Raw genomic sequence first — 12,320 nt, 5'->3', positions numbered from 1 at the left:
CTGTCTCTGTTCGTGTGCATGCACATAAACATCCACGCACGCACGCACACAGCCGCGTGTCCTCTGTATTTTTCACATGACTATAGCTCTGTTAACAGCCGCAAAACATATGGACATGTGTAGCATGTCTGATTCAATCAAGCAACCAAACAATTGAGAGTGATGAGCTGGTGGTGGCAACAGCTGCTGCCATGCAATCCTGCACAAAATGGCCTCAGATCTCCTGTCTGATCGTGCTACCTGACCACCACAGGGGAGCCTCTCTTCTATTCGCTTCGGCCCTTTCTTCCTGCTCTGATAGAAACATGCAAACTATGCCACTCCGCTTCAAGCACACTCCGTTGTGTGCAGTAAGTTCGATTTATATTCAAATGAAAAATAAACATCTCTTATGTAAAAGCAGTGTGGTTGAGATTTTAGCACAAAGCTGGAAAATATCATGTATTTCGACAAAGTTGCAGCCTGATTTGTACTAACTTTCTATTTATTTTATTTTTTTACTTTTTGTGTCTGCAGGTTCACCCTCCAGGAGGGTGTAAGCTAAGGAAGTGCCACCCACTCACCTGTGCCTGCTGACCACCTCCAAGCTCCAGCCCCATCTCTCACCCCCCCCCCCCCCCCCCCCCTTCCCCCCCCTGCAAACATGGCTTTTGCAGTCTGGATCGTCTTCACCTGTGCCATGACTTTCAGCAGCATTAGTCCATCCTCGCAGGGTAAGTAAACATTATTAAATGGTTTATTTAAAATTTTGTATGTACATGCTACACGACACCACACTATACTACTGTTGATTTGCTGAGCCGTCTGATGGTGGTACACACACACATCCTCCTGTTGGTTTCATTTGTAACTGGGTTCATTGGGTTACCGCAAACAAGGATGTAATATTTATACTGAAGCGACGGGATGGAGGTTGCGAGTATATTGACTTGCTGACCAGGCTCGAAAGGCTGCGCTTGATTAACCAAACTGTCTCCATATGCGATGGAGAGACAGTGTGTGAGCGTGGTGGAGGGCCCATGTGAGAATGTCAATAAAAATTTCTTGTCATCTTGATGGTCGCTGGAGCGTGGCGAAAGAGTGAGGGGGAATCGGTGCATGTAATGGTGCCATATGTGTGACCTCCTTGAATGTGCCATGTACCATAAGACATTTCATTTCATGTTTGTGTGTCCGCTGGCCGTCGCGAGCCTGGCAGCAGGTGACCCGGTTGGGCTGTAGTGACACTGGAGGGTGCATGTGCAGGAGGGTGTGTATGGAGGAAGGAGCAGGGCTTGCAGGCAACAGGCCGAAGAGGGGAAGGGAGGGACCACTGGGAGTATTGCTAGTGGCCTGCCATACAGACAGCGGCACACCATCTGCTGCACGCTCTTACTCAGCTCTGTGCCAACGAGCCGCTGCTTGATGGACAGAAAGGATGAAGTAGAGGAGATACTGTTCATCATGGGGAGGAGCGAGTGATGGAGTGGGAGGGGTGAAAGAAAGCCAATGAGTGAGGTGATTTTATGGGCTTCGGATTTTTTCCTTGATTCCTTGAGTGAAGGCTGGTGTGGTTTTAATCTGATGAAGTGTTTTCTTTCTTCTTTTTTTTTTCATGTTAATTTGTGCTTTTTCCAACATTGCACTTTTGTGTGTGTAGTCTCTGGCAACATGCTGCTTGGTGTGTGTGCGTGTGTGGGTGTGTGTGTTTGAATGAAATTGAGCCTTCCACTATGTCTGGAACCTGGTACTTTAGGACTATTAATAATACATTAATAATCAATTGGCTGTTATCTGTCTTGAGCCCCAAAACACAGGGGCAGCATTTGGCTTGATAAAATTAAGAAAGAAATCTTTTTTTCTAATGGAATTAGGCACATAGACAGGCGCACACACATGCCCATTGCACACACACACACACACACACACACACACACACACACACACACACACACACACACACACACACACACACACACACACACACACACACACACACACACACACACACACACACACACACACACACACACACACACACACGCACTGTTTTGTTGCACATATTTTTGGCAGTGCGTTTTTGGCCGAAATTCATGCTCTCCATTGTAGTATGACCAGAGAAGCAGAAGAGACAAAGAGACGAGAGCAAGAAAAGTAGGATTCAAACCACAGGGGCAGGGTTTTGATGTGACGAGTGACTGCAATCTCTTTCTGAGTAATCAAGGCTCATTTGGAAACCTGCATGATCATCACACACCGCGTTACCGTCTAATGTGCACCCTTGCTTCTCCTTGGTGTCCCAACTAATCTGCCGCGCTTTAACCTCACTTTGGTTCTGGCTGCACAATCTAATATTTACCCTTAACACTCATACGTTTACTCTTCCCTGGAAGCAGCTCTTTAGTGCAAATATCCCTAACCAGCATGAGCTTTGTACACACGCCTCTTCCCTGCACTACCCCAAAAATCTCAATCACTTGCCCGTCTGACACGATGAATATTTATCCCTTTAAAACGCTGGGTGATTCTTTTTCCATTTAGACGTGAAATGCAGCGGCTGCTTGACGCAAAAGCAGAGTCTCATCTGTGAATACTCATACCAACCTAAGCAAATAAGGACATAATCATATTGGCGAATAAAAAAAACCCAAAACTTCTCCACACCTCTGTCGCCCTGACTGACTGGCTTGCGTACCTTGACAAACAGAACGTCCCGCTGATTCCACAGAACGCCGGAGAATGTACCACCCCTCATACACAGTGCTGTTGATCTGAAAGCCCATTAGGCTTGCTTAATGTGGCAGGCATCGCAAGCAGCTGCGCTGGATGTGATGAAGCCCTGACACAGAACTTTCATTTAGCAGAGCGAAAGCAGTGGCGTGTGCATGTGTATTTGTATTTTTGTGCACCAGTGGTTGCAGCCAGATCATTACAAGGCTATTTGTAGTTCCTTTCAGTCGGCAGTGTCTGTCAATGTGTGAATCCGCAGGTATACAGTATGCCGCATATTTCTGTGTGCAGTGCATAGCGATGTGTACATGTGAAGGTCTGTGTGAGTCCTTTGTGTTGACATGAGAGTGCTCGCATGTCCAGATGGGTGTGTGTTTGAGCATTTGTGTGATTATGTGTGTGTGCACGGCAGTCATACAAGGATTCAACTGCCAGCTGACTGGTTGAATCTGTTCTCATCTCTCCTGTATTAAAGCCTTTGCTCTCAGATCAGTCGTGTGGAAAGGCCCCTGGTCCTTTAGTGCACGCGCAGACATTTTGATCCGTCTTCCTCTCCATCTCTCTCGCTGTTTTCCCTCTGTGCCTTCTTCCCTGAATAGTAGGTATTGCTTAAGGATGGAGAACTGGCTGTTTTTACACATCTGCTTAAAGTGCTTGTTCTCTCTATGGCCCTTGAAAAGGGACAGGAGATCTGAATGGGTTCTGATCTCTGTGTAGTATTTTGGTTTCTATATTGCAGTGGTGAGTAGTTAGTTTTCATCGAGGGCCACATGAGGTATTCAATATGCCTTTGCAAGCCAGATACTTTTTAAGATAACTGAGCTGGCAGTTATTTTGTGCCTGTTGCTCAAAACAAGGTTAAAACACTGAGACAGCCACACACACACACACACACACACACACACACACACAAAACCCCACATCCAATATAAAATTTCCGCACTCGCACACACGCACGGACACATGCACAGATTTTTAGTCTCGCAATACTTTCATATCAGAATTATCATTTCAAAGCTGCGACTACTCACAAATTCATAAGAATTGATTCTCCGACAGGCTCACGGCAATAATATTTTGAGAGGAGGCAATAAAGCAGCATTCCCGTTAACCTCGCTACACACACTTAGCTTCACGTTCTTGTATAATTTGCTGAACAGCATATTGTGTTGCATTTTGCAAAGCCATGACTTCACTTTTATTTATTTTTCTTTTGCAACAAGCATGTCTCAAAAGTAAAGGTACAAGCGAAGTAAAGCATGAAGTTCGTTAATCTGACTTCATCGGCAGCAATCAGAACCCAGTTATGTAAACTTCCAGTTTACCTTGTCTCATGATGTTTTCACTTACTATCACTGTTAGATGTCACGAAGAAGTAGCGTAATAATATCTTTTAGCAGGTGTGTTTAGACATTCACAGTCCACAGTGATTTAAAGCTGCACCACAAAACCACTACCTTTCCCTGAACACAGTGTTTTTTTAAACACAGATATAAATGTGAACCTGGAGTCTGCAGTGCTTATTATGACAGTGCTGTGACTTGTAAGACCACCTTAACGGCAACTCCAGTGTGGTTCATGAATGCCGTGCATCATTTATTTGAAAAATAAACATAAAAAGCTTTGTCTCTGAACATAACGCTGCTCGCAAACATTTGACACTTTCACACAAAAAAAAGACACTTAAGTAATAAATGAATTTAATTTCATGGTGACAGGGTTGCCAGGCTCATATTTCCTTCTTTGTGCTTCTACCTTTGACTGTTAAAGCTGTGTTGATTTATTAATTCTAATTATTCCTACATGGTGACTGTATATTATCATCAGGAACGGTTCAATGTAATACAGCTTTGAAGTCATATGGGAATTGATCTCAGGAGTAGACTTGTTTTCCTGCAAATAGAACTGTACAACTGTATCATCAAAAGCTTGTCTCTCTTTGATAGACGGCTTTAGTTAAGTTTCAGAATCACAGGCAAGTCGATGATAATTTTGGTTGGATTTGAATACAAGAACATTTTAGTACTGCACAGACAAGTTACAGTTCTAATCCTAAAAGCTTGGCGTTTTATAAACCGAGGCCATTCAGAAGTGACTGGCTGTGTGTTCACTTAGACAAGTAAATGCTCTCATTTTGTCTAAAAATTACCTTTAAATATGTTTTTACATGCTTTTTCTCTTTCATAAAGCTGAAATCCACGGGCCTCACTGACACTAATTGCTAATCTAGTGGATTGTGAGTATTGCATATCGCCTGTATTCTGCAATAAAGCAGTGCTGCGACGACTCACTCTCTCCCGGTTCTCTGTGCCTCTTGTGTATGTTTTCGAGCTATTGTTGCATCCCCCATCTTATTAGCAGCAGTCAGTGCTTCTCACTTCTCTCACCCTGAACACTCACTGCTCATTTTCATCCAATTTCTCTGCCTTCTCTCCCCTAACACCTCAGCTATTACTCCCTCCCTCTGCGTTGTAATGTTCTTCCCCAACTCGCCTTTTCCTTCCATCTCTCTCATGGCCCCGTGGTCCCATTGCCTATTCCCTCTGTCACGTTTTGGCTCTCCTCCCTTTTTAGGCATCCCCAGCCTATTGCTTTACCCCACTTTCTCTCCAACCTCCCTCCTCGAGATTAACCCCGCTGCCTCCACCCCAGCTGCTGTGTTTGCCTTTCCTTACCCTCTGCCCGCCATCTGTTAACAGCGAGCATCTCTTGTCGTTGTCATTCCTTTCTCTTTTCTTTCCCTCTCTTTTGCCTCTTTCTATCTTTCTCATCTCTGATTTTCTCCCTCCCTCCATCCGTTGCTGGTACTGTGGGTTGCTGTGGTCTTCAAAGCCCTTGGCTGAGAGCAGTAGATCACAGACGAGCCTGTGTGAGTGAAAGGTTAATGGATGGCCTTTGAACATATATTGGGAATTGGGGGGTGGCAGTGAAAGGGTGGGAGAGGCCGGGGCAGCGTGGCGGTGTGTTCTTTCAGACCGCCCTTTGAAGATGACACACACCACAATCATGTGTCTGCTGCTACACATGGGCTGGGCCTTTGTGTTTATTTATTTATTCATTTATTTATTCACAGAGTCACTGTATGTCTGTTTGTGACCGTTGTGTTTGTGTTTGCTTGTAGTTGTGTGTGGGCAGTGGCGTGTTAGTTTGTGTGCATTGATTTGTGTACTGCAAACAAGCTCCTACATAAAGGATGGGAAAGTGTGCCTCTCTGCTCTCAGGTGTAACCTTAAGGCTTTGTGACCTTGTGTGTGTATCCAAGAGTGCTGTTCCATAAGCAGGGGTGCTCATGTCCTTACATCAAGCGTGGCATGTGCTTGAGAGTGTGTGCATTAGCTTCCCATGCAGATTGATAATTATCGGCAGCAGCTTGCAGCTGTGAACCGAGAGCACAGAGAGCAGAACGGGGCCGAGGGCAGACGCAGTGATAGAGAGAGATGGATTTGTATGGAGGGGCTGGAAAATTGGTGAGAGGTAGTTAAGGAGAAGAATGGAAAGGATAAGGAAGAGGGGAAAATTTGAGATTAAGGGTAACAACAAGACAAGGAATAAAGACATGGACAGAATGAGAATGAACCCAAAGAGGATGGGTGGTGGTGGCAAATGAGAGAGTTTGTGAGTGGATCAAATCTGATGAGGGATTGAGGCAAGGTGCTGAAGTAACTGAAAAAATGCTAAGTGAGGGGAAAACATGCTGTATGTGTTCATTCATTGCACTCCAGGTGAATGAGATGACATATGTGTATGGGAGGAAGCCAGCAAGGGTCTCAAAGTCAAATCCATTTTTAATGGAGATGTACAGGAGCACGTGAAACACTCCGCTATGGAGTTAGCTACTTATACTTGCAAACAGATCGATGAGCTCATAAACATGCGGAGTAAAAAGTGCACACAAACACATACACACACTGTCCACACGATCAGGCCTTTGGCTTAGCGTATAAGGAGGTTAATTAAGTGTCTAATGCAGTGGCAGGGTTGGGCTTTGACACTCATCTTTCTTAACAGGTCTCTGGATGCGACTTGCAACATTTCCAAATGCACACACACATCTTTCTGACAGCCCGCCTCGCAAGTACTCAGTCAGCCTCCTCCTCTCTCCTCTGCACTTTATCTCTGCCTTTCCCTCCTTTCCTTATCACTTTCTTGTTTTTGAGTCTCTCACCATCTTCCACACTTTTCTTTCACTGCTTCTGTGTTTCTGCTCCGTTCGTTGCTCATCCCTGTGGCTGTTTCCCTGCAGCACCTGCAGTTTTGCTCCACCACTGTTCATATGAATCTAGGTCTGAGTCACTGTCTGCCGGCCTGCCTCTTGTGATATGTGCTGGAAACAGAGAACAGAATAGAGCTGTGCTGGGCCTGTAGCATAGCTTCCATCCCTGGAGAGATGGCGGATATTTTACACCGGGTGAATCTCCTACTTTTCAGGCAGGCTGATTTTTATTTCGGGCTATGCTGTTTCCCCTTGTAGAGGCACTTTTATTGCATAATTAGACGCTGGGGCCAGCAATGAAACGATTTGACAGTATGAGCACGTCCCGTCTCGCCTCCCTCCTCAAGTTTGTGTATGTGTGTTGTTCGGTGTCTCAGTAGCTTTTTAACTGCTCATCTTCATCTCTCTTCTATGCCCGCGAGTCGTTCCCACCCGCCACCCCCCCATCCCCCACAGCAAAGTTTTGTCAACACACAGTCATGCATGGAGTTGCCGAGGTTGACAATGGATGAGGTTTTGGGCTTGTGTGTATCTGCCTCCAAGAATTGATTAATCTGTGTGTCTGTGTGTGTGTGTGTGTGTGTGTGTGTGTGTGTGTGTGTGTGTGTGTGTGTGTGTGTGTGTGTGTGTGTGTGTGCGTGTGTGTGTGTCTGCGCATCATCACAAACGCATGAATATGTGCGTATCACATTTCCAGCCGTGGCACAGTTAATTCCCTTATGAATGATGTAATGTTATGGACTGTGCTGTAATTTAGTTTATTTAGAGGACTGAGCTGCTGAGTCGAGAGGCTGTATATGTTGAACAAAATTGGACAATCGCAGGTCATCTCCTTCTCGCGTCTGTCTTCATTCCTTTTGTGTCCATGACCTTGGGCCTCCACAAAGAATGCCTTTTATGCTCATCTTCTGCAGGCATCCTGTTTGAAGGTTTCTATCTTTTTCTATTGTCACACAGTCTCATTTGCTCTCCCGTTCCATTTATCCCTCCTTGTGTGTTAGCTTAACTCGGCTCAATCACAGTGGATGTGTGTCATTTTGGCGCTGCTTTGTGTTCTGACCTTATAGCGAGGCTGGTGACTCGCCACACAGTCACTACTCATCTCATCTCCTCTGTCTCTTTTGCCTGTAGCGGGCAGGCAGAGGAGACAGAAATGAGATAGCATCCTGGCTTTGAGGCCATTGCTACCCCTTCTCATCCATACGCACAGACACACGCGCGTACATACACAAACACACACTGCCCGCGCAACTTGCGCTCCCTCATGTTAGGCCTTTAAGTTTGTCTCAGCATGTCACTCTGTCACAACTCCTCAGCTTGAAGGCTGCCTGAATGTGACAGTTCTGGCCGCATCGCCTCAGCTTGTCTGTGGTGACAGGCCATGCTCCACCGAGTCATTACGCTAACTCGCAGTGCTAAGTGAGTCGCTAAGATGCAGCGCTAAGCTGATAAAGGGCTCCAGCAATTGGTCAGGATGATTCTCTACTAGAGAGGGATTCCCATCACTGAGACCTCTCAGTTCTGTCCAATGACTGTAAAATTACTTGTTCTTCCTCGCCAGCTTTACTAAGAAACCAACCTGAAATTCATGAGGGGACTTAGCTTTTTGGCCAGCAATGAGGTTGAGGGCGTATGCAGATATGTGCAGTGTATTTAAAAAAAAAATCCTTTGTTGTATCTGGACAAAAAGAGGATAATCACTTTGTTTGTTGCAATGCCTAGATTTTAATAACTATGATAAGACAAAAATAACCACATTATCAGAAGTGTGTAATTGTTTTAATTGCACATATTACCCAGTTAAAATATCTTCTGGCATTACGCTTCAGCGCTTCACTGGTACAGTTCTGGGTTCATGTGTAGCAGTGGGTGACAACTGCTCAGGCAGAGGCAGGGGCTGAAACTGGGCTGATCACGTTTCACCCACTAAAAGAGTGCCAGCAAATAAGTCAGCCACTGAGCGCCACCAGTATAATCTCCTATTGTGACACAATTGCAGAGTTGCAAGCCACCTGCAAGGCCAAAGCTTTTCACTCCGTTATTACTGAGAAAACACACCATAAAGTCTTGACAATAACCGTCCAAGGTCAAACAGTCAGAGTTGTTGAAAACGAAGTTGGTTTTATTGTTTGAAAGCACTCTGTAGAGTTTTTGGTGATGTCTCACTGAAGAAGAAAAAATATTCATTGTTAAGTCTTCAACATTGTGAATGTAGGCCCTCCAACTACATTATGACATAAGAATCACAAGGTTTTCTGATATCGATAATAACTCCGGGATTGAGTGTTGCTCTTGGTCTCTGTTATTTCTTATCAATTGTATGAAATCTAATCTGTATAGAACAATGTGCACAAGAGAAAGAATGCATAAGAAAAAAAAAATCCCATGTGCAAAGAGTAACTTGATTTTCTGCAAAATTATGTTCTTGTCTGATGGTCCAAGCATCTATCTACCCTCAGGCTTTAATTACTGTGTGAGGATAATGAGTCAAATCCAATCAGTTCTCTCTCTTGCTCCCAATTTGTATGGAGCTTCTATTTTGAAGCCAACAGCTTCAGTGTGTTTTACCAGCTGCCCTGGAGTGACACCAAGCTCCTGCAGGTTGTGCAATGTGTAACCTCTGTCTGCACACAGCCACATCCATGCAAATCTGCTTGTATAATCGAATCGAATTACCTCATATCATTATTGTTTTGTGTGACAATTGGTAACCATGTCTTGCAGATGATGGATAATACGGTGTTATATACCATGAGAGATGAGTCATACGGTCTCACTGCATGGATTACACCCACCTATACATATGGCTTGTGCCAGGAAAGACACTTTGTCATTCAGCTATTATGAATCTGACAGGCTAGACTAAACGGGCACGTGTGTGTGTGTGTGTGTGTGTGTGTGTGTGTGTGTGTGTGTGTGTGTGTGTGTGTGTGTGTGTGTGTGTTTGCACGCGCTTTGGCTAAAGAGACCCTGAAACCTTAATGGATTCCTGCAGAGTGAAGGACAATCGTAGCCCATGGCCAGTCCAAGCTTATCCTCTGCTCATCTCATCTCAGCCCAGCTCAGAGAGCCAGCCACAGCTCCAGCTAGGCCTCAGGCCATCTGGCTGACACAGTGACACACACACACACACACACACACACACACACACACACACACACACACACACACACACACACACACACACACACACACACACACACACACACACACACACACACACACACACACACACACACACACACACACACACACACACACACACACACACACACACACACATACACACATACACACACACTTTCTCATGTTTCATGCCTTTTTGTAAATAAGCCATTCAAAAATCTCAGCTCAAAAGTGAGGTGTGCTATTTTATATTTACACAGTGAAATCCACCTTTCACCTGCAATTTGTCAAAAAGTGGCTCCGTGGGTGTGAACTGTGGTAGTGCAAAACACCATACAATATCACAGAAGTGGGGCTTTGCAGTGGTGCCAGGTATAGGGTGGTTATCATAGTTGCTCCCACCACTCAAGTGTGCAGACTCAATAGTAGCTGTGCTCAACAATCGGTTGATTTATAGTATAACAGCAGGGGATGAAAAAGAAATACTGAATGAAAGATGATGGATTCAGGGTCACACAAAGCATCCAGCATAAATCTTAACTGGTAATTTTTCTATCAATGTATAAATAAATGTGGCTCAAGAGAATCAGTCTATATTTTTTTCTTGCTTTTTACTTATTCAGTTTCAATAACTAATTACACAACTCGAACCATTCAAGATTAATAAATACAAGCGATTAACTTAATATTGCACCAGACGTCCAATGTTAGATTTTCTATGTGTGTATCTCCAGTAAAATGTCTCACAATCCAAAAAACCCCCAAACATTGCACAATAAGTCATTCAGTACAGTGCAACCTTTATTTACACGTAGTCACAATGCTTCAAGTCGCCATTGCTTCTCCAAACATTAGAGTCTCTGGAAGTAGATCAGCCTTAATCACTACAAATCTGCATGTATGCTAAGCATGTCAAGCAAATTTGGATTATGAATTGCCACCTCTGGTCAAGGCCAATATTCCTGCTGTGCTGGTCCACAATGTAAGTGTGATGACTCCTGGTGGCCCTCTTCACATTTACACTCCTCTTGGCTCATTGTGTGATTGTAATCACCGGCCAGCTGTACGCTGCTGTGTATTTACACCACAGGGTAGTTAAGAGAACAAGGCCACACACTGGCTCTGTGTGTTGTAATCCCACTGTGACACCAGAACTCTGCGTGTGTATGCATGTATGTATGCAAGTGTGTATGCTTGGTTATTAACACGGACATTCATCTGCCCTGTATGTCTGCGTATGCACTAATTTGCTTGTGTGGGTTTTTTGCATTTTAGTGTCGACTTGTTTGTCTGGCCTCGCCTGCTGTTTGCATCTCCGTGTGCTTTAATTAGTATGCGCTTTCGCATCTAGGCCTTTGTGATTTGGCTCTGGCACTGCATGCTGGCGAGGCATAAAAGATTTGAAGTCTGTCTGTGCTAGTCATTCAGCCTTAATGGCGTTAGTTACACAACTGAACTCAAGTCCCTGCTGCATAAATGGGTGGCATTTAGAAATATGAGCAAGTCCGATGACAGTGAATCATGTAGCGCACTGCTGCGGAGCATGTCTGGAATGACTGACATTGACATTGACCCAGATGGGCACCCCTCCTGAATGGACAGCAGCTGAAACCTAAGTAGCGCTAGCTCAGTGTCAGGAAGGGAAAACAGCCCCACTCTGTGGGTTTCAGCTCGAACAGTAGTAGGGGAGAGGGGCTGACTCAGTGCCCTTGTCTGCTACTGAGCCTGTCTGGCAGAGGGAAGTGCTGTGCAGTGAAAGCCTCAGTTTATAAAGAAAATGCTCCCCGTCGAGACGGAGGTAGCACCGCTCTGCTTAGATTTGACAGTATGCCTACGATCAGCTAAATATCTGCCATCTCCTCCCTACTGACGTTACAAAGGCGATCTCAGTCAAAGCTCCCTGCTCCATCAGGACAGTGGACAGCTCCACTCATACTGATCTGTGATGCAGCTCCAGCCCTCAGGATGCCTGCTCCCAAATGAAGTTTAGTGATTTCAGCACCACGGACAGCCGATCTCTCTGTCACTGGCATGCTCGGACAGAGGAGCACTTGCTATCTTTTCACCTTCACTCCCCGATCACTCACTCTATCTGGCTCCACTCATATGGTGTGTCTCTATGGCAGTATCTACATGGCCTGTCAAGTTTGCTGGTTGCCATTTTGTATTTTTGTGTGTGTGTGTGATTTTGAATGTGGAAGTAGTTGGAAAGATATGCAGTTATGGAGAGAGTTGGAGAGACAATGAGTGTCTCTCTCAGTACCTCTTTGCA

The 12,320-nt window shown here is 45.0% G+C and overlaps 1 protein-coding gene across 1 annotated transcript in view; it reads left to right on the top strand.

The window, feature by feature from the left end:
• Positions 1-643: 643 nt before the first annotated feature.
• Positions 644-12,320, top strand: part of adgrl1a (adhesion G protein-coupled receptor L1a) — a gene marked incomplete at both ends in the record, with an annotated part of 49,857 nt that continues 38,180 nt past the window's right edge. The window contains one exon of the mRNA XM_080511292.1: positions 644-713. Within this exon, the coding sequence (XP_080367418.1) occupies positions 644-713 (70 nt within the window). The remainder of the gene's footprint in view (positions 714-12,320) is intronic.

This window comes from Blennius ocellaris (assembly GCF_963422515.1).
Source record: "Blennius ocellaris genome assembly, chromosome: 16".
Classification (NCBI taxonomy): Eukaryota; Metazoa; Chordata; class Actinopteri; order Blenniiformes; family Blenniidae; genus Blennius; species Blennius ocellaris.
The sequence above is the reverse complement of the archived record's forward strand: the minus strand, read 5'-3'. Positions and strand labels throughout refer to the sequence as shown.